General features: G+C 45.0%; 2 protein-coding genes across 3 annotated transcripts; both read left to right on the plus strand.

Annotated features, from left to right (window-relative positions):
- Window positions 1–2,042: 2,042 nt before the first annotated feature.
- On the plus strand, window positions 2,043–6,708 carry LOC105191073 (cdc42 homolog). Of its 2 annotated transcripts, XR_003112868.1 has the most exons (6): window positions 2,055–2,152; window positions 3,410–3,606; window positions 3,730–3,839; window positions 3,947–4,144; window positions 4,797–4,937; window positions 6,518–6,708. XR_003112868.1 is itself a non-coding variant. In XM_025298608.1 (5 exons), exons 2-5 carry the CDS (start codon window positions 3,429–3,431, stop codon window positions 4,884–4,886), a joined length of 576 nt encoding a protein of 191 aa, XP_025154393.1. In that variant the 5' UTR covers window positions 2,043–2,154; window positions 3,410–3,428; the 3' UTR covers window positions 4,887–5,097. The 2 variants fall into 2 exon arrangements, 1 of the variants encoding a protein (XP_025154393.1); XM_025298608.1 differs by lacking the exon at window positions 6,518–6,708 and having other exon boundaries at window positions 2,043–2,154; window positions 4,797–5,097.
- Window positions 6,709–10,474: 3,766 nt separating this feature from the next.
- Window positions 10,475–23,355, plus strand: LOC105191162 (serine-rich adhesin for platelets). Its single transcript, XM_025298609.1, has 3 exons — window positions 10,475–11,544; window positions 17,346–17,474; window positions 17,796–23,355. The coding sequence occupies exons 1-3, from the start codon at window positions 10,545–10,547 to the stop codon at window positions 21,503–21,505; spliced, it is 4,839 nt and encodes a 1,612-aa protein (XP_025154394.1). The 5' UTR covers window positions 10,475–10,544; the 3' UTR covers window positions 21,506–23,355.
- Window positions 23,356–23,730: the final 375 nt, after the last annotated feature.

Genomic DNA, 23,730 nt, shown 5'->3' on the forward strand with positions numbered 1-23,730 from the left:
GGAGAAAAAATTGGTGGAGGGGAACAAAGGAAATGTAGGTGTTGCTTCTCATTACACTTACTGTACTTAAAGCGAGATAGATAATTACTTATATCGCGGGAGTAAGAGAGAAATGACGAAATGCAGAAAGTGTAATCAAGAGTATAGATTTTATGCCACATTATATATCACAAATGTGATCCATCAGATGTATAAAACTAGCGGTAAGTAGTTTCAGACTGAGAAAGGTAAATCGATTATTTCACTTTCACAGTGATTCATGATGAGAAACTGTTACTTTATATTATTGCCAAACGTATCGTTCACAAAAACGCGGGAATACGCATGCTTCAAATATAAATGTAGCCATCGAAGGTGATACTAAAGACTGTTAACTCCGGGTAAATTTTCATACTGGAAAAATGATCTTACGAGGTTCGGAGATAATTTAAGAGTAATAAAAATCGAACGAATTAGCGTACGCTGTAGTAATAATGGGTAACGCGCTCTGCCGTTGACTATCACCCGTATTCATAGTCAAGCCTTATACTTAAGACTTCCTTAAATTTATCTTCAGATGGTCTGTAGCCAATAAAATAATCCGTGCAGCATCTAGAGATGGATATAAGGAGGCATCAAATATAAGGCCTGACTATGGATGCATTCAGCAGACTCAACAGTTGGACAACATTACTAGATTTTCCACTGAATCTCGCTCCTGATTGGTAAATACTTCTGGGTCTATGAAAAATCTAAAAGAATGCTTCAATCACAGACAATAATCATTAAGCGTTCTCTGATCACTTTGTTCTACTGAACGCGGCCTATGAATACGGGTATTAGTAACTACTGTAGTTAGTGCAGTCTCGAATCCGATTAGAGTATATTCTTAAATCTAAAAGAATATACCAATCGAATCAAAGAATTCACTAATTACGGTTGTTACTAATCTGAATTAACTTTGCCGTATAAACGTAGTTATAAGCCGGTATTCATAGTCGGATCTTATGGAGGATTCACACTGCGTCCGATGTCCGACGTACGACGTCCGACATCCAATAGGAGAGCAGCTTTCCAATGGAGAATTGAATTCTCCGTTGGATGTCGGACGTCATACGTCGGACATCGGACGCAGTGTGAATCCTCCATTATATTTAAGACCGTCTTAAGTTCATCTTCAGATGCTGTACATATCATTTCATTGGCTATGGAGTATCTGAAAATAAACTTAAGACGGTCTTACATGTAAGATCTGACTGTGAATACCGGCCATAGACGCGAGAAACGAAATGCAACACCAGTAATTTTCACTGCTGCCAATTTTATCTTCTTTACTAGCAGCAGTCACACCTATGGTCTGTTCTTTTTAACGGCACTACTGAACTGGTGCAATAAGTTAAAGTGAGAAAAAATATAGTTGTCTCATTCTAACTTATTGCACCAGTTTCGCAGTGCAGCTAAAAAGAACACTACTACTATATTCGAATGGAAGGGACTCAGGAACAATAAATTAGATCGGACGCATATCAGTTTTCTTTTTCATATTATTATATAAATAATATTATTCAACAATGGTTCTAATGTGTTCTTTTACTCTACTCCTGAAAATTGGATAAAATTCAACGGGCTGTAACTTCGGCAAACATGACATCGAGGTGGCTGGAGAAGCATTTTACAGCTTGAGTTTCTATTCTTCAATCATATTAGTATCATAATATTCTACAATCACAACTGTTGTAAAATTTTCTATTGAATATCGTATGTTGGTTTGCGCTTTTCTAACATATTCATTAACCGGTCATCTTTTTCGGTATATTAATATTATCTTCGAAAGATTGTTTTAATCTCTTTAAATCTACCAAATCATCACATATCTCACGAGAAAAAACTTTTATATATATCATCTTTAATTACACATATCTAAGGCCCATGTGAAATTGGTGAAAGATATTTTGAAAGATATTTCCTTATCAGAGTGCAACAGGAAAGAACAAACCTACACTGTCTTTGCCTCTGATATATTGACTTCTATGGAAACGGTCTTGTGTGTGCGTGAATCTATGCAAGATAGCCTTAAGTTGTGGCACGTTATCGGCGTGACGTCCATCTAGGAAAACCGAAAGCTTCGTGAGGATAAAGCGTTGTCGGTTGTCCGGTGTCGACGCCCAGTTGCGTGTGAGTGTTTAACTTAAATTTTCGTTTTTGGCCGCATTAAGACCTGTTGTCGTTAATACACAAGATTTTGGGAGAATCGGCTTTTTGCGTATCACGAGGTGTTCGGTTGTACGATTTTACCGTACGATACAGTGCATTTGACATAAACGATCAAAATGGCGACTCTAAAAACAATAATTCTCCAGTGTGCTTGTGTACCACTTTGCGCGATGCTCGCCAATCGATGCACGCTTCTTTCTCAGTAGATTTAACACGAAACGCAAAGCTCAGGCAAAGAGCCGGATACTCGGACGTCCCAGTGATTTGTCGAATCAGCGAAATAACCAATCTCTCCGCGTGCCGATTCCTTGCTCCTTGATCGGCATATACTAGCTATAACTTGCGGTGATATTCTCATATGCGAGAGGATTGCATGTGCAATCTGTTACTACCATTCGTTGCGCTTATGATCAAATTCTTCGCACAATTTAGGAAAGATTTGCGCTCGCCGACACTGATATACTCGCCATTGTATTCTAGGAAGTATATAATTATATACTCAAACTAATAACTTGGTATATTTTTAGTTCATCAATTCATTTTTTCGGTCCCGAATACATTAGATATTTATTATGTTGATTCTTTGATGTTAAATTTTATTATTTGCTTCATCTTATACTTGTGTCGAATTTAACTCCAATTTAAAAATTAATATTTATCAGGAAACCATATACTCAAATCTACACGAAATGCTTGATTATATGTGAATGTTACAAAGAAGTCTACAATAAAATTATATATGTATGTTACAAATTACATATAAATTTTATAGAACTATATGTAATATCTAGTAATTATTAAATATATGAATGTTGAAATAATAATACTTTAAAGTATTAAAAACTATAAAATAATAATACAAATATGTATAAAGTATATACATTGCTTATTCTATAAGATAAAAAGCTTTAATTTACTTTGATTTTAATATAAAAGTTATAAAATATTTCTATCATTCCTACTGAAATTATTCCATATTTTAATATGTGTGATTTTTAAAAGTACTGTCTTTGATATAAAAATAAAGATTGTTTCAGTAACGATAAATTTATTATTTTTACTTATACTGTATATTATTATATTTATAACTCATATCAATACAGAACAAATCAATGAAATTGATATATAATTGGCAATATATTGATAATATTATACAGAATGTCCATTAATAGATTCAAAACAGTTTCTTGTAATTTTTATCTATTTTTTTTTTCAGACATCTGGCAGTATTAAAAATGCAAACAATAAAATGTGTTGTAGTAGGGGATGGCGCAGTTGGTAAAACTTGCTTATTAATTTCATATACTACAAACAAATTTCCATCCGAATATGTTCCAACAGTGTTTGATAATTATGCAGTCACCGTCATGATTGGCGGTGAACCATACACATTAGGATTATTTGATACTGCAGGTAAATGTCATTATTGATGCATAAGATTACTTGCAAGAAAATAAATTTAATATGTGTTAAATTATCAAATAACAAAGTAAAATTGTTAGAGTTTGTTTACTTAGAAATTGTGGAATTTTACAGGTCAAGAAGATTATGATCGTTTGCGTCCATTAAGTTATCCGCAAACTGATGTATTTCTTGTATGCTTCTCAGTTGTATCGCCATCATCGTTTGAAAATGTTAAAGAAAAGGTATGACATTAATTAAGAGCATCCTCATTAAAATTATTAGGCATTTCTTGTATTTGTCAAGGATTGTTTCATATTTGACACGAATTGATATTTTAATGTATTATTAGTGGGTACCGGAAATAACGCATCATTGTCAGAAAACGCCATTTTTATTGGTCGGCACGCAAATTGACTTACGAGATGATGCAGCGACAATCGAAAAACTTGCAAAGAATAAGCAAAAGGCAATCTCGGGAGAACAAGGGGAGAAACTTGCTAAGGAATTAAAAGCCGTAAAATATGTTGAATGTAGTGCTCTTACACAGGTATTGCACACTAGCTCATTTACATACACAGATATGTAAGGTCCGCCAACTTTCTATCCCGATATTTTTGCAATCAATTGATTTTTGTCAAAAATATTGATACATGTCAATATTGTTTTCAAAAGGGCTCCATGATTGTGATATATTTAACGATATCACTTTATTCCCTTTATTGGAGTAGCTATATTTTGTATATAGTATTGATGGTTCATCAGGGTATACCCCCAAAAAATCTCAAGTAATAGTGGTTAAATGATATATCATTTTGAAAGTATTTTAATTCTCTTCACAATGATATTTATTTTTTTATATTTAAGTGAATATTTTTTGAAAAATCGCATTTGGAAATTTTGGGCACGGAAAATTGAAAATCCACAATTTAAAACGTATATCGGCATTTAAAAAAAAATAAATTGGTTGCAGAATAATCAGGATGGAAAGTTTCGTTGGAGGATCCTGTATATACATATATATTAATTGATCATTTGATTATTTGTTGCAACAACAAATATATATGCAGATTATATTTTCCAAATTACAGTATTTTAAGTATATTTTCAGTGTTTTTATTTTTGCGCAACATATGAATTAATATCTCTAAAATAAGTATTTCATGCTGGATGTACTGTTAATTTTTTTTCTCATATTTTAGAAAGGACTGAAAAATGTCTTTGACGAAGCAATATTAGCTGCTCTAGAGCCTCCAGAACCTGTTAGGAGAAGAAGGTGTACCATTTTGTAGGAGGTGTATGGTCTTTTTTATAAAACTGTTAGTCCTACAGTGATGAAGACTGTAAGTTTTCTCATACACATTGCATGCGAGAAATTTCATAGTGACAATTGTTAAATTTTAAGGCATATAATAAATATTTTCTAACGTCAACGCATATATATAGCAATAATCTGTAGATATGAAATAGTCTTTATCTCTATAATTGATGGCCATATCAATATATTCTTAATATAAAGCAAATTACGTTAATATATTTTATTAGTTTAATGTTTAATGTTTTTTACGTTGCAATTGAATATTTCTTTAGTAATTTCTGTAGGTGATATGTAACGTGTACGGTTTAGTTACATATATAATATTATAGAACACAATTCCACAGTTTTTGCGGTAATTACATTAAAAGATATTGATAATGACTGTCTAGTTCATCAAATATCAATGATAAAAGTATGGTTATATATTAGCTAATATGCCATAAAGAAATGATATCTTCGATTAAAAAGACGATTAAAAGAATTTAGTTGTGTTTTTTAGTTAAGAGTTTTATTTCATTATTCTTACTTTTTTATCGTTACTAATATTTAGTGAGACAATTCGTAGATTCGTAGACTTGTATAATACGTAAAAATCATATAATTATTTTCATGTATAAGTTGTCAAAATGTATATTATTTTCTTAAATATGATGAGAATATTCTCGAAGTGTGATGAGAAACAGAAAGATCATGGAAATACATTAAAAATTTTGTATGTAGATATTATAAACATGAAAGTAGAAACATTATTCAAGACTTGATATCTTACATATCTTATTAAAAACATCAAAAAAATTTGAAGTATTTCAATTTAGTTATATAATACACATTGAAGCAACACATAACACAACTTTTTCTATTGAAAAGATAGGTTGATCTGAATATATTGTTGAATATACCGAATGTTCACCCCCCTGGTTCTTGTCAAAAATTTTGTCCGTAAAAAATAAATATATTTTGTTTATTATTTTCTTCCATTTTTATTGATTCTATTGTAATTTGTAACAATTCATTCGGTCATTCTTGGTAGAGATCGAAATTATTAATGATTTTTTATAAAACTCATAAGGAAGCAGGAAGATTAGCAAAATAATACGTTTCTTCGCAACTTTCGCTATTAAAAATTGACTTTCGGATAACTCTTTACAGAGAGAAAGAAAGAGAAAGAGAGAGAGAGAGATGCGGAATAAAAGAAATTTATTACGCAGTAGAAAGCTAGAAGAAATTGAGTTAATTAGATTAGGCTCATTTTGGTTGCAATGTGTACCAAAGTTACACATCGCTACACATTTATTCATAAAATATACAAATGAAAAGTAAAAATTATTAATATATATTTGATAAGTGCCAGGGAATTCTTATGGGAATATCACATGATGTATGTGTGCGTGCGTATGTGCGTGTGTGCATTATTAGCCAGGAAGAATATTTGTATATTTCTACTATAATTGACATTTCTCTTTTGTATTCACTGATATTTGAGTCACTTTTGATTGCAGAATTATAAAAATAAAGATATTTGTAATATAACAATTCACTAGTTATATGCGTATCCCCGATAAAAGTTGCCATAATAGATGCAAGTTAATTCGTAACATTTTTTAGGGCGAATTGCGCAATCGGGCAGGAAATGTTTCACAGTCATATAAAAGTATTCCACTACTCCAGGAAGCGAAAACTCGTTACGACATCATTACCGCAAAAAAAAAAAAAAAAAGAAAAAAAAGAGAGAAAACTGCAAAGTTCTCAACTATTTAATATGTAAGATGTTTTTAACAATAAATTGGTAGTGTGAATTTTTTAATAAATTGCTTTCTCAAAGTGGATATATATCCTTTTTCTATTTTGTAATTGTAGTCGCTGAAACGTTTTCAGCAGTGGTTTCTTTTACACGTATATTTTATGTGCGTACAACATTCTGTGCGTAGAATGTTGTAGAACATTTTCTATTCCATGCACAATTCTACGAATCGAGTGTCGCCGATGTTGCGACAATGCTGTCTCGGAAATTCGTTGAGACTCTTACGATTTGTCTTGTCTCCGATGATCGCGGAGATAGTTACAAAGTCCCGTCTTTGATATTTTTATTGGACGCATGAGTAACGGCTCGATAAATTCGGATGATCCTATAATCTAATGTAGGATCTCACATGCTGCACATGTGTGCAAGTATGACTTTTTTCTTTTTATCGGATGACACAATCCAATTGAGATGACCACAGAACGTAAACTAAGTTAATTGGAGCGTGCGTGCTGGATCTTTTATGCAGAATTCACAAGCTGACACGGATATTCCGCAATTTATCCGTACAATTGTTACAACCGTTACTCACATGTGTCCGCTGGTGGAAAAGCGAGGAAATAGTAACCGTCACTTTCGTAAACGAGAGAAATGCAAGCGGTGAAATGATTAAAGCGAGAGTAATGGCCGAAAAATTTGCGAGCGGCGGTAATATCATATCGGAGGTACGCGCTGCGCACAATTATTCACGACTATGTAATAATTGCAAGAAGCAATTTCCGTGAAACCTGAACGGCTGAACGGGATTCATTATATGAACGTTATATCGTATGAACGTTACATAACACGATATCCTATTATCGACGATTACGAAGTTGTAAGCTAGCAAAACGTAAGAAATTCTTCGTTCAACGTAACGTACTTGAAACACGGAGGAATGCGCGTGCTCGCGAGGACAAGAGACGTTCTGCAGATTTGTTAATTCAGACACGCGTAATCGTCTTCTTTTGCGTCTTCAAGCGTTTTGTAAAACATAATTACGCGACGTAATAACATGTAACTAATTACATGCAACGTTCATCATCACAGACAAATGGGACACTGAAGTATCGGTGAGAAAAGGAGCGATTTTCTAACGAAGGGAGTCTCAAGCTTCTCTTTATTTAAAGAAAAATATATATCCCTCGAAGATTATATATATCAGACTTGAAAATCGAGACGAAATATCCGCTGATTCTCACAAAGCGAAGTCTCCGAGAAATATTGTCAATCTTCTTGGCGAACGGGAGACGAGAGTCGTCCGCTCATCGGAACATTCTTGAATCGCGAGTCCGCTTGTATTGGCGAACTTGCGATGCGAAGAGAAGAGAAAAGGGAAAAAGAGACAGACGCGACAAGTGCGAAATACGTGAGACGGGCACGAAATTAGCACGATCGGCTAAAGTATCTGAGCAGTTCTCTCTCTTTCTCTCTCTCTCTCTCTCTCTCTCTCTCTCTCTCTCTCTCTCTTTCTCTCCGTAGTCTCCGGTGTTTCGACCCATTTCGTCGTCGTCATCGTCGTCGTAGTGCGTATGGAGTGATACTCGGGGGATTTCACGATAGCTAACAACGACAGCGTCGTCGCTCGACGTCGCTGGAATGGAAAGTCGTTGGTGCCGGCGCGGTCAGCGGGGGCATGAGCGACATCGGCACGGAGGTGATGGTGGTGATGGTGGAGGAGGAGGAGGAGGAGGAGAAGGAGCAGGAGAGAGGAGGAAGAGGAGGTGAAGGAGAAGGAGAAAGAGGAGGAGGTGATGGTGGCGGCGACGGCGACGGCGGCGGTGGTAGCGGCAGTGGCGGCGGCAGTCTCGGTCGGCGCGTCACGGGTGATATGTACGTTGACGGACGTTGCTCGCGAGAGGAGCCGTACTAGTCGTGTGCGGTCGGAAAACGAGCGAGGCTGCTCCGTTTCATTGATCCTTCCGTTGCGTGTCTCTCACGACCTCGCGATATATCTCCTCTCGTCGCCGCCGCCGCAACAGCGACTCTCGACGCCAAGGTGTACAGCACGAAGAAGTCGACGGCGGCGGTGGAAGCGTCGGCGACGAGAAGGTCCACGACGATGGGGAAGCTAGTGCGAGCGCGGTCGCGCGCAGTCGTCCCAGCGAGGATGGACTCGCGACGTTGCTTCCGATCGGACTGATCCAGTGGTCGGTGTGTAGCCTCAGCCTCTCGGGGTGGTTGCGACGTCCAGTGCAACGGGAGTCGCGGGCAGCGACGGACGGACGGACCGACCGACCGACCGTCGAGTCGCGTCGCGTCGCCGTGCGTCGTCGGCGGTCTCTCGCATTCGTCACGCGAAATCGATAAACGGGGACGTCGCGAGTCGCGAGAGAGGCGAGCGCTTACGCGCGCATGTTATAATTCGTTCTTGTGAAAGGTGCGAAACGGGGACTCTCGGCGAGAGGAAGAGCCTCTCGGGGATAATTGCGAGCGGGCCGAGTGACAGCAGCGAGCTCTCGAGTGGGGACTCGCGGCTCGCGTTGGAATCCTCCGCCGCCGCCGCCGCCGCGGAAATCGTCGTCCGTGAAGCGACATCGCCGCTGTCGTTGCCGTGCTCGAGGCGCGCGTATATTTCCCACGCACCCACATTCGTTGCTCTCGCGCGGCCGCGAACTCTTCAACGGCCACGGCCTCGTCGCGTCATCCCGGAGTCGCCGCGCGCGATCGTCGGCGGGTCTCAATGGAACATTGCGACCCGGACGACGACGTCTCGTACTAACCTTGAGGCCCATCATCAAGGTAAATCAGTTTCTACGAGAGCGCTCGTCTCTGTTCATTCTCTCTTCTTCATCGTTCTTCGTCGACTCGGCCGAGTCGCGCGAGAGCGAGCAACATTATCGCCGTCGCCGCCGCCGCCGCCGCGAGCGAGCATTGCCATCGGCGTGCGACGCGATATTCGCGAAAAGAAGAAGAGCTCGGACATGCCTCGATCGATACGCGCACGGTCTTTGGCAGATTAACTTCTTCGCGTTGCACGCAACGCGTGGCACGTCGACGAGAGAGAGAGAGAGAGAGAGAGGGAGAGAGAGAGAGAGAGAGCACGTGCTGCACCGACTACGCTGACGGCGGCGGCACCGTGTCGAAGATCGCTCACCGTTACGCGGCGAAGGGGAGAAGGTCGTCGAAGCATGTGACTTGTGTTGCTCTCATCGATCACCCTCCGCCGGGAGAGGGATGTCGCGGGCGTTCGGCCGCAGGACCACTTGGCGGCTAACCCGTGCGCTCTCGCGTGTACCTTGGAGTCGCGCGTGCGACGTGAACGCGACGACGGTGCGTGAATATGCGCGCGAGCGATAACACGTCGATGGCCGCGCCGCGACGACCACCGGGTTGTCGGCTGATGCACGATTACCGCGGCAGATAGACAGGTGGATATCGCGCCGAGAAAGTGTACCGCCGCCGCCGTGGGAACGCGAGAGAGCGAGAGGGACAGGTAGGAAGCCGTGGTGGCACAGGTGGTGGCGAGGACGAGCGGCCGGGAGAAAGAGAGAGAGAGAGAGAGAGACACAAACAGCCTATGGAAGAAAGAGACGGCGAGACGGAGAGCGAGAGAGAGAGAGAGAGAGAGAGAGAGGGGGAGAGAGAGAGAGAGAATAGCGCTTTATTGCCGTCCCAGGGCGAACCCTGTGTGAGGAGCGTAGGAAAGTCCGCTGAAAGGACACGCATGACATGTCGGTGTGGTTAATGACACAGGAAAAGAGAGAAAGTAAATAGGAGAGCGAGAGGGGGAGAGAGAGAGAGAGAGAGAGGGGGGAAAGGAGGGAGGAAGGAAGGAAGGAAGAGCGAGGGTAGAGAAAATAGAAGAAAAACTGTGAGAAAGAGAAAGGAGAACAGAGAGAAGCCTCAGTCATGAAGGAACACGGAAACAAGCATCCGGCGGAGCCGGCGCCGACGAAGACACTCAAGTCGTTGCTGAAGAAGCCGGGCCAGACGAAGGCGAAGTCGCAGAAGCACCGCGTGGTGATCAACGAGAAGCTGAACGAGTTCTTCGCGGCCGACTACATAATACTGATCAAGGAGGAGTGCTGCGCCGACTACGAGGAGGACTGCGACTGCTGCTACCAGGAGCACGAATTCATGCGGCTGGGCAATTGTAAGGAATGCCGGGCGGAGTTGAACCTGCACTTCGGCATCGGCACCGGCAACGGCAGATACGGCGAATTGGCGAGAGGGGTGGAACAAGCGATCTGCGAGAACGCTGCGCGAGATCATCGCGGCGGCGACAACGGCAGCGGCGGCGGCGGCGGCGGTGGCGGCGGCGGTGGCGGTGGCGGTGGCGGCGGTGGTGGTCGAGGAAAGAATCAGCAGGGTCGCGAGGAGTCACGCTCCGAGGAAGACGAAGAGGAGGAGGAGGAGGAGGATGAGGAGGAGGCCGACGACGGGGAGGAAGAGGAGGAGGAGGAGGAAGAGGAGCGAGAAAACGAGAAGGAAGATGAAGAGAAAAACGGCGACGGGAAGATAGAGAGGGTGGTGACGACGGCGGCGACGGCGGCGGCGACGGCGACGACGACGGCGGCGGCGACGGCGGCACCGGCAGCGACAGCGGCAACGGCGGCGCCGTCGGTGGAAGGGAAGGACGCGAACGAGCGAGGGAACGTGGACGCGGAGGATGTGGCGAAAGGACGTCGACCGAAGGAGACGGATTCCCAGGAGGAGAACGGAAGCGTGGTTCCGTCGCCACCGCCGCCGCCGCCGCCGCGGCACGAGCAGCAGCAACAGGAAACGCTGAGCCCGCCGGAGGGCTACAAAGACGTGTGCTCGAACGACGAGATCCCGAACGAGACGGAGCAATGCAGGCGCGCGTCGGGCGCCTGCACCGAGTGCAGTTATTATCAACAACAGGCACAGGGTGAGCTTTTGCATTTGCATTGTAGATTCTGTTGTCTTCTCGATTAGCTCGGCGACGTGATGTCGCTTCGTTTCCTTCGATTTCTCGATGAATAAGAGAAACCGGACGAGAGGTTTATTCTCCGTCACCCGAACTGGTATACACTCGCGGAACTTCAAAGGAGACGAATGTACAGCTGAGACTTGCCTGCTGGGGGGGGGGAGGGGGGATAAGAGGGAGGGCAAACTGGCGCAGCAGTCAGTTCAGCAATAGAACACTTCGGCGATAGAAATCTTTGCCGCTGGTAACGCGGCTGTGACGCGATTAACGAAATTAGTAGAAAGTTGTAGCTTCGAATCAATTGTCGTCGTCGTCGTCGAGAGCGTTCGCGGGATGAAATGCGCGAGATGTCGGACGGTTAAATTCCGCGGAAGCAATCCCGAGTGGACGCATGTCCCTTTGTTGTTGCTACAGAAAGACAGACGGAAAGGAGAAGAAAGAAGTTTTATACACTTCTGTGATAAGTATAGTTGTGCGTAACGCGAAGCATAACACGATGTTACACACCGTAACGCGCGCGCTAGGAAGTACCGTATCTAGAAAACTTGTGATACGCGCCGCGTTGTTTATCGGAGAAGGAGAGAGAATCCGTGCATCGTTCGTTATTACCGCGTAACAACCGTGTAAAATATTCGCTTAATTCGCGGGGAACATGCGCAACGACTTTCCGTCGTTGAATTACAACGGGAGATAGATGTAAAACTGCATTTCGACTTAATTGGATCGTTAAAGTGCATCGTTATAAATTATCCCGTTGGAATATTTCACTTAACGTAAATTTGCTCAATACGATACATTGATATGACGCACGATGATATCGCTAATTTTTGAAATAACAAATAAGACGAGCAACTGCGAATTGAATAATTATGGGACGTGGGATTAATTCTGGAAATTATTACGAATGAAAGGGGGGATGATTAGTATCCTTGCGTGAGGAATACGAGGATTACCGTTCGATTTTCTGGGACATCCAAATAAAATATACATGTTACTATAGCAAAAACGAAGGTCGGCGGCGAAGATGTAAATTTGCTGTATGTGCCAATGAAGGACCAACGAGTTGATATAGTCCTCTTTGAATGATGCCTTTGTAGGCATCAGGCGAAGGATCAGAAGTTTAGGTATCTCTGTGTGAATAGCCCGAAAACTATTAATCCCCGCAACGACCTATCATTGTTAGCAACGGTTTCCGACGGTCGAAATATGTTCAATGGCGCGGTATTGTTCGTCAGCATCATACCGGAGTATGAAACCCCTATGTAATAAATACACGGGATATACAGTAACATGTGGGACCTAAGGGTGGGACCTAAGGTTGTGTTACATTCGGTAACACAAGACTAAAAAGGAACTGAAAAGGAAATAGTAAAATTTAACGGCTATAAAATTTAATAGTAAAATTTAACAGCTATAAGATTGAGTTAGTTAAATAGCTAGTTAGTAAAATAGAGAGAATAGTTTTTAAATGTTTTCGATTCGTGTCGGTGAAACTATATTCCTTCGAGTTATTCCCACTGAGAGACCGAACATTCATTTCTGTCGAATTGAGAACTTTTCCTAATACTGTATCTGAATTTTTCGCGCGAGAAAATATTCCGCCGCTTTAGTGCTCCATTATTTCACTTTTTGTGAAACAAAGTTAAAAGGTATCATCTCTTTCATAAAATCGTATTAACATCGCGCGGATTTAAATACACAGTTCTCTATATATTCATTGTATCGCGAAATTCATTAAACGTTTCTCATTGGCTCGTGTTCATTGTGCGTTCATCTATATATAGCTGTGCCATTTTGTATAATATTTTTGAAAATATTTTTCTTCTCCTAGATACGTATAGTATATTCCAATTACTTCCACGTATCTGAAAAAGCACATAATTTTCGAATACCGAATGTAAAGCAGTGTCTAATAAACAGTGTCTAACAAGATGTCTAATAGTTGACGAGCAATTCGCGGAAACGTGAAAAGAATTCGCGCGCGCGTTCAATAAAACGCATAGACACGTACATCCTCCTCTTCGAAAGAATCATCCGGGGAACAATGAGATTATTGTATTCTTTTATTAAGTTGGACGGACGCTTCAAGGCGTTTATAAGGGAATAACTTAGGAATCTATAACGTTTATTGCACTGTAATTCAATGATCGAGAACAATGTGCTATTAAAATCGATACGCTTTATCGGCACGCTATCGGCACGTACGATGAAAGTAATGACGTTGCGTATCGAGAACTGAATCTATCAGCTTTAATGGAAAGGTGCAAATTAGAAGAATTGCAATCGCTGTGCACGGCTCTTTTCTCACGCATAACCGAGGAGGAACAGTCCCACGATATCCTTTCACACAGGATGCGCATATAATAATGGTATTGTTTTTCATGAGCCTAGTCCACGGTTGGTAAGCCGTTTAAGAACGTAGAAGGATGTTTATGCGCATTCTTTAGAATATCAAGAAAGATGTTTCAAAGGGAGGCCCTGCTCTCATGAATAGTCATGATTCGCTCGTACATCGATCAATTTGAGGTGAAATATATCAAAGTTCGTTAACACCAACGAGGTTTCATCGAGAAACGCGTGTCCTTGCGTGTAAATTCACGAGACGCGACAAAGGTGGTCTCGTAAAGTCGTCGGAATTAGCTTCAAGTTTATTTTACTTGATTATTTCCGCGTTATTTCGCTCTTTCTCCTCGGCACGCTCGCATCGTGTAAAATAATTATAAATAAAGGAATAATGCCACTTGTAAGAGAGCGCGGCTTAATATCGGTGGAGTGATCATCGTTGATGTTGCAAATACGCAAATTATAATTGAAGCAGGAACAATTTAAACAGCTTTAAATTTTCAACAGAGCAACGAAAGATGGTGATTCGATCGATTAGGAGCCTTGATTAGAGATTTACAAACGCAAAACGAATGTATGTAGATATGATGTATATAGGTTTACTCGCATATCAACGTTCACCGGAAGCGCGGCGTAGCGGAACTCCGGTACTTCCCCGATACTCGGTAAGAACACTTATATTTCTAACCGAACGGTCCGCGTTTTGCGCCACGGTGTAGCATAACCAGGGTTGAATTTTCCTACGAAGCGCTGTAAGTTCCGACTTTAAAGTCCACGAAATCTTCGGGGCTTACGAGCGAAAATGAAAAAGATTAATGGAAAGGAGAAAGAAGCGAGAGAGAAATTGAAGATAACATTTGAAAGCACGACCGAGAGGATCTGAAATGCACGACAAACATTCCCGAAGATCGAACGTTATAGATGTTAGCGTTACACATGTATATCGTGCATGTATGTGTGAAGAGAGAGAGAGAGAGAGAGAGAGAGAGAGAGAGAGAGAGAGAGAGAGAGAAAGAGGGAGAGAAGTAGACAAAGAGTAAAATTCGTTGCGGACACGAAATTTAATAAATCACGACCCTGTCATAAGAGCCAGCAGAGTTGGCACTGCATTCTTCGCGTATTTCAAATTTGCAACAGGTTGCGGTCTGTATGCGTGAGAAAAATAAATAAAAGACGAAACGTATGATGTTCTCGCGTTCGAGTTAACTGTTCGCTCCTGCGTTCCTGCGTTTAAGGGTGGGACGCGTTGGTTAGGAGATATAAAATTTCAGAAAGCGAATTACAAAATACATAACGTCATTAAGCACGCGCGTATTTTTGCGCGTTGCTGTTTAAAAACAAGGATGGCTCGGTGGGTCTGTGAGTGTCCCGTAATTTTTCCCGTGAGATGAAATTACCCCGCTCTTGTTTACTCGAAGCGGAAAAAATACAGTTTCGCGAAGGTATACGGAAGAAGGATGTATGAAAGCGTGCGGTACGTTTCAAGAGACAGCTAAATTTCGAGTTTAATTTGTTCTGTTTAGACTACGTGAAATTAGAAGATACACAACTTGCGTGTAGACACAGCCGAGTAAATTATCTCCGATAACACGTGCAATTTTTACGTTCTCTCACAACGGGACGGCAATAAAGTATGTCTCTATTCCAGTCGTTAAGCGCTAGAAATGCGAGGTAGCTAGATCACCTTCCACGACGTGGTGCACCGTACGACAATGGGAAATATATATGTCAGTGTATATTATTAGTGAGTGTGCCAGACTAGAAACTGCGCAAGTTATGCAAGCTGTCAATCGCGCGATGTTACGCGGCGCGACTTTGAAAGTGCATTAATATCGATGGCCATCAGTTGACTGTTACAACGACGGGCAAACGAACGGTTACAACGACCAGAGCTCGTCCTCTTTGACTTCGATAACATTCATAGGCATAGCAGGAATTTTTCATCGAATTTCCGTTATTCCGTAGCAACGGAACGGCTCTCGAGGAGGAGGAGGAGGATTTCTCTTCTCGTTTCCGCCCTGTCCGTTTCTTTTTTTTGCGGTGCAGATGTCGCACGGCGTCTTACGGTATCGTATAATTCAATAAAAAATTAAATGTAGAGTTTAATTCGACGAGAGAGAATCAATTGTTCGTCGCGAGTTATGCGTGGTTGACCTCGAGCTATCGGGAAAATGCACGTAATCCATATGCTTTGCAACATGCTTTTTCATCCGTTTATACCAAGAGCTCTCGAGGTGATCGAGAAAAAGTTTCACACGGTCGGTGCGTTCTAGGTAATATTATCATATCGCATCGCCCGTTGCCCTACTTGCTAACAAACGTAAATGTTTATTATGTATAGACTTGGTGCGATCAATATTAGGCCAAGCACGTCAAATTCATTTTGACTTAGAGAGGCCGCGCGTAAGCGCTTTCGGGAGTGTGAGTCGTGATATCGGACGATCGTGTAATTTCCATTTATCGCTTCGGCGGGGAACTTTAGTTCAAAGCTCACACGAATGCACGAGTGCGGCATGCAGAAGATACCGCCGCCGGGCGCGACGGCACTCGCGATGAAGTCTTTCCCAAGAGCAAAAAATGTCTTCGTCGAGAGATTTTTAAATTTTGCGCCACGAGCGAAGATACACGATTACCGACGCGATCTATATATACGTATCTCGCTCGCGTATCTCCCTATCGAGACGTCACCGTGATATACACTGTTCCTGATAACAGATAAAATTCTATCTCCTTACCGTTTTAAACTCCTAACGAGATACCGCAGTGCAGAAATGACAACTGCGCCGGACGCTTCGATTTCATTTCTCATGATCGTTAAAATGGCAGATCTCGCTTGTGGTGCGAAGAATTCCGCGAAAATCACGTATCACCCGAAGATTATCAGTGAGTGGATTTTTGTGTATTTTTGGAATTACCTTGTCTCGACGATCGTGACGACAAATACATACGCCCAAATATTTTGCAATCCGGATGCAAAGTCGTCTTGTCAACGGTGATAGAAACGGTGACAGAGCGGTCAAGAACGGCCTGTTTGTAATGGTTGGAAAGAGTTATTCGAGTTTTTAGAATGTTTTTATAACATAACAATACAAATACAATAATTTATATTTTAAAATCTTTTTATATTTATTTTATATCTTAAATGAAATTAATGAAGATGAATAAACGTGTCTGTGCTCTTGCACGACGTTCTTTTCCCCAAGAACCGGTCATGTCGAACGCTCCGGTAGGAATCGGTCGCGTGTTAATAATCATCGGTGGTTCTGGTGTTAATAAACAATCGCCACCGCTGCTGGAACGTAGAAATAGATGTTTCATGACTGAGACACTTTGCGCTCCGAATATTCACTCACTCAAAGCATACGGAAATGTATGAATGAAGGAATCGGGAGTGTCCAATCTCACCTGTTGTGTTTCAGAGTGCGAAATCCAAACGCAGGATCATGGAAGTGAGCAGAACGTACAGGATAGCAGGGATACCGTGCAAGACGGTTGCCAAAGAAACTTGCAGGAAAGATTGGACAAGCAGCACCGGGCGTCTCTTCCTGGTATAGTTTTCCCCGTAGAAACCACTTAAAAAAACTTGAAGCGCTTTCGCAAAAACTTATTTGTGCAAAGTATCCCGCAACAATCTTATTTGTTACATACGGCCGCGCCAAACACCGTTTATTTTAGTAACATCAGCTCGATTCACTCGGTCGCTCTTCGGGAAATATTATGAAACTTAAAGACAACTCGCTTGCGGGGAGTGATGTTGGCCCGCGTACTCGCAGCGGGAATGTCAGTGATGAAAGTCTGATTACGTTCGTGAGAACGGCGCCTCGATTTCCCTCGCTCGACTCAGGCGTATACGGTAATCTTGTTTACAGATCTGCATCATCGTTATCTCGTGGAGACAATAACGATGACAACTGTGACGGAGCGGCGTATCGTGCGGGAAATTAGCGAGGAGCGGAAGGATTGCTTCGGGCGATCCGATACGGATAAAGAGAAGAATACTTGCGACGTCCCGAAGGATAACGGTTTTAATCCGGCGCTTTGTCCGCCGACGAGCGGCCCGACAACGCTCGTTCACGAGAATGCGGCGCAGTTGAGCGCAGTGCGATGTAACGAGCCGGACGTCACAGAGGATCGTGACGCTGACGCGAACGCCAAAAATCCGGCGAACGACAAAAGGGAGCTGACGGAAGAAGCGGAACGCATCAGTGATCAAACAACGGCGCCGGGTGAGCAGCAGCGGCAGCAGCAGCAGCAACAGCAACCGCCGCGAAGTGAGCAGGACGCGAAAGAGCTGTCCCTCGTGTTCAAGCTCGGCAACGTGTCCCTCGCCACTAACAGTCTGAAGCCGAATTCCGCAGTGAGACAACTTTTTCCTAACCCGAAGTTCATTTCACCACCGCCGGCGCCGGCCAATAAAGCGACCTCGGCAACTTGCCCGGAACATTCTCAGGACGCGCGCGACGAGACGCAGAAGTTTCTGATTACCGCCGAGAGCTTAAAGCTGTTCGACGCGGTGAAGAAGTCGGCGATCCCCGGCGGCTCCTACGAGTCGCCGGAATGCGAGTCCAGCTCGATCAAGAGATCGATCGAGCGTAACACGCTGCGACGTAGCCTGATCGGCAAGTACAACACGATATCGCGCAAGAAGAATCTGCGGCCGAAGAATCTCTCGCTGGAGGAGCGGATCAGGCAGTTGACGTGCGTCGATCAAGAGGACGAGAACGTAGACACGACCGACAACAGCTCCGATAATGCCAACTCCACCGCGAGCGACGCCAAGTACGCCCACGGGGGCGATCTGCCGATACGGACGTCACCGTTGGGCGAGGAACGGCCTATGGGTGAGATGTTGTCGTCGGCGAATATGGTCTCGACAGAAAGCACTGCCACTCTGACGATGGTGTCGGCGAGATCGGGCTCTCTGACGGCGACGACCACGGTCACCACCACGCCGGCGGCGAGTACGATGACGTCGTCCGCGACCATGCACGCGATGGGCATGCCGATGCTGGTGACGGACAACCCGCCGAATCAGTCCACCTACAGAAAGATCACGGATTTGTTCGCGCATAAAAAGAACGTCCAGCCGAACCTGCCGGACCTCGGCATCGGGCCCGGCGGCAGGAACATCCTCGCCAAGGAGTGCCAGCCGAAGAACCCGTTGACGAAGATGAACTCGGACGTGCGGAGGCAGCTGTTGGCCAGCCTTGCGCCGCTCTCTTGCGTCGCCATTAGCAACGCTGACAACCAGGACGACTACTACCGCAGCGAGTCCAGGATACTGGCGTCCTCGAACCGCGAGTCCATCAGTTACAACTCTGACTCGTCCTACAGCTTGGAGGACATAGAGGCTGCGTTAAACGGCGAGGACCGAAAGTACGCCGGTCAACAACCGGACGTGACGAAATGCACACCGATAGGTAGCAGACCCGACATCGGCGACAGCACGGCCGACGAGTTGCTGGCGTTCGTGGAGCAGGACAAATCGAGGATGGAGCGGATCAAGCGGCGTTACAACGACACGACAGAGGAGCGTTATTCGTTCATCAACGGTTACCATTCCGAGGACAAGGCGGTGAACACGACCAACGAGAGCTACGACGGTAAGGGCGTGAAGAACAACGACGTTCAGCCGGACGAAGAGGAGGACGACGAGGACGACGAGCTGAACGATTACGGGTTCAACCGGCGACCTTCGGTCACGGGGATCAAGCAACAGTACGAAACGGTCAACGAGAGCGCCGTTGCTCATCGGTTGCGACCATGCGCTGGAGCGCCCAACAACAATTTCCACGAAGCGAGGTCCAGCTCGCAGTCGATATGGCCGGTGTACTGCGACATCAACGGCGACAAGATCGACGCCAAATCCCTGTTGCCGATCGGCGAGGGGGACGAGACGATCTCCATCCCCGTGGAGACGTACGCCTCGATGGGTAACTTCGAGAGGGACACGAACACGATCAATCGGATAAATACGATGCAGCGGCAGATCGACGATATATACCAGACTATCGCGGAGAGCACAGCGGTGACGGCGAACGTGCAGCAAGGTATCTCCGAGCACGCGACCTATCTGGACAACGCGGCGATCCCACCGCGGCAATTCGTCAGAACACCGTCCAACGACGGCGGCTCGGCCGCGCACCTGTACGCCGAGCACAGGAACGGTCATCACTATTATCAGGAGCAACAACAGCTGACCAGCACGCGGATGCTGCGTATCGCCGGCGGCGGCGGCAGCGACGACCTCGCCGGCGCGATCTACACCAACACCTTGTCGAAGATGCAGCGCCGCAACCCGGCGGTGACGATCGCCAACTACCACTGCAACGTGCTGCCGAGTGGAGCAGTGCCGGTCAACACTAAGTGCTACCGCACCATGTACTTCGTGCCGTACAGCGGCATGTCGGACCCCACGTATCAGAACATACAGCGTATCCTGCCGCCGCACTCCTCGCCCAACTACGCCAGCCACATCGAGCGCTACCCGTATCCCCGTCTGGGCAAGACCAGCCAGCAACAGGCGCTCTATTACAGCGCCGCGAATCGCTCCGCCACGTCCCATTCGAATCTGAACACGTCGCCGCCCATCCCGCCTCCGCCGCCGCCGCCGCCGCCGTCGTCGCTCGCTGTGTCGAGCCCTAATTCGTTGCCGTTGCAGAGCAGCCAGCAAGCCTTACACCTGCACATACATCCTCACCAGCCCGAGGACTTCCGATCGTCCAACATCGCATTTTCGCCGGTGCCGCATTCAGGAGCCATGCCGCATGCCATGCAGTTCCATCATCACCAACATCAACATCAGCACCAGCACCAGCATCAGCATCAGCATCAGCATCACCACGAGATGACGTCGTACCGTGTGCCCATGGCGACGCAGCAGTCGCCGCCCTCTTACACGGTGATCGCGCCCTCCAGGTGTATGCCGGCGAACAATCAGGACGGTTATCCGTTGTATCAGACTCACGTGGGACGCAGCAGTGCGCCCACCGCAACCGCCGCCGCCGCCGCTGCCGCCGCCGCCGCCGCCACAGATATGCAGACGCAGACCATCTCCGTCGCGGCTGCCTCGTCCTTCTCGTCGTCCTCTTCGTCGTCCTCTTCCTCGTCGTCTTCGTCATCGTCCTCGACGTCGGCGTCGGCACTGTCGTCGTCCTCGTCCTCGTCCGCCACCGCCACTGCCACTTCTCTCAAGTGTACCGGGATGTTACCCAATAGCAAGGGCTGCGAGCCGAGCGTGGGCACGTCCTTCGGCATCAGCACGAACAACGGCGTTCAGCCCGCGTCCGGTAACGTCACGCCGCTCGCGTGCTCGGCGCCGTCGTCGACGGTCATATCCTCGGCGACGGTGATGCAACTGCCGCGTGCCGTCAACGCCACGTGCGCGTTGACGGAACGCGGCGCGCCCGAGGGAGCGGCCAGCATACCCTCCCGGGACTTCCAGCAGTCCGGGACCCCGGCCACCTCGACCCCGCACGTGTTGCTGATGTCCAACACTTACGTCGACCCTAACGGCGGTTTCATGTCGACCCCGACCAACAGCGCGCCGAACACCGTGTACTATGCCATGAACGTTTGAATGTGCGCGCGCATTTGGAAAAACGGTCTTTCTTGGGGAAAGTTCGAGACTCGCGGGGAAGGCGTCAGGGCGACGTCTCTTTGTCCCCCCCCCCCCCTCGGACGTTGGTGTTCTGAGTGAGTTGGTCATTCTTATCGCCGTTACGTCTCGAACGACTGACTGGAGGGATGTTACATGTAACGGAGGGATGCGCGCTGCATTATGGCGGTCTCGCTATTTTTATCGCCTCTTTGTGCGGCAGATGCCGCAGAATGCGGGCGTGCGACGGGGAAATTGTTCGCCGTCCGTCTGCTGAAGTGGCGGCGTTTATCAGACGAGAGCAGGGTTAAAAGAGTTTGCTTGCATTCCTCTTGGAATATCCTACCCGCCGATCCCGGCCTTCGTTTTCTCACTCTATTTCACACACCGCGTGTCTGACGTGTTCATCTCTCGCATTTTCGCAGTTTCTTTTGACGATTGATCTTAACACGGCGCGAGTGATATACGCGCACGTTAACGTGCTTTATTTATACAGAGAGCCTACATGTTTAATTTTAACGACAGGATCAGCACGAGAGACACGCACGAGAGTTGTATTTTTCTTTTTTTCTTTTTTTTCGGGCTGATCGACAGCACTCGATTGGGAACACGACTGATCGGAATAATGTGTATGATGTATGCGAGATTCACAGACGCCGATTTTTCACGTGGAAGCGTACGCTGCGAGAATTTTTCACTAATATGTGTCGTAGTGAGAGATTGTAGGGATTATAAAGCGTATGTGTACGTATTGCACTATATTGCACTTGTATTAATGGCATCCGATATTATTTACTTAGCACTGTGCGTGAAAGTGTGCGAGAGGAAAATAGGAAACAAGAGAGAGAGAGAGAGAGAGAGATTCGTTTATCGCTTCGTTTATCGCGCGACACCGTACATTTTGTCGCGGTACAATAATGTTACTTCGTGCAAAATTATCACTTTACATACTTGTTATCATCAATCACAATATTGCCACGTTGTACAAACTTTCTACAGCACTATAGATACCATTGCCGTAGACCTGCGGTTCTTCGTTTGTTCCTATCTACAGCATTGTAGATATCGCAATGAAGATCGCTAGTGCGTACCGTGGTTTAGAGATAATATCCAATTATTTGTGATCTGACGTAGGGAAATTGTTAATTGTTTTCTTCGCTACGGCAACAATTCGTGAATCGCGGTCGTTCTGGTCGAGGTGTTAACGTTGAACCGATTTACACAGCACGGCCAAATTTTAACGAAGAGAAACGACGATGAACGAAAACGAGACCCGTCTCCGGTCTCGGAGAAGTAAGCGTCATCAAAATTTCTCTAGAGAAAGAAAAAAAAACGTAAAAAAAAATAAAAAACAAAAAGGAAGGAGACGTGGCAGCTATAAGAGTATATATGTATATTTCGTAGTATTTTGAGGACAAATACGAAGATACGTCTCCCTTCCCTCACACTCTGTGTTTTGTAGTAAGATCGCTTCGAGTCTTCTTTCCGTAAAAAAAGAGAAGAGAAAGAGAGAGAGAGAGAGAGAGAGAGAGAAAGAGACGCGAAAGATGCTGTTCATGAATTTCACTTATATGCTTCATGCCAAATTCAAACGTATCAATGCCTCTAGTCAGTATAAAATTAGTCTACGATAAGAGTTATACACAAATGCCAAAAAAGAAAAAAAGTATAATTCACCCTTAGTTAATGTTCTTAACCGCATCGTTGAAGCACGGGCTCTTCGGAGGTGGCGGTTTCTCGCGCACCGTCGAAGGGGGTAACCCCTCGTGGGTCCCGATTGAAACCAAAATTGCACGTATCGCGTCCACTTGCAGCTGTAGGCAGTGACGATACGAAATTTCTTAAACGACAAGTATTATGTACGCACAGGGAGTAAGTACAAAGGTACTCTGCTATGCTAGAAAACGTAAAAGAAAAGAGAGGAACTAAAATATTTGTTAAGATACGCTCACACACACACACACACACATCCTTCGATCGCGCCAATTCACGTCGGTTTCATTGGCAACTCGTTGAAAGTACAACCGTCATTTTTCACATATATACTATTGCCCTTCGCGTCATCATATGTCATCCTGTAGAGTCGCGATAGCGGACGAATAGGACGAATAGACAATATAGAGATTACATACGCGGACCTATTTTTTAGCGTAGCGTTCATCATCTTCACCGTCATTATCACCTTTTGCCTCACTTCTGAGACGTTC

This window comes from Harpegnathos saltator, unplaced genomic scaffold (genome assembly GCF_003227715.2).
Source record: "Harpegnathos saltator strain DR-91 unplaced genomic scaffold, Hsal_v8.6 scaffold225, whole genome shotgun sequence".
Classification (NCBI taxonomy): domain Eukaryota; kingdom Metazoa; phylum Arthropoda; class Insecta; order Hymenoptera; family Formicidae; genus Harpegnathos; species Harpegnathos saltator.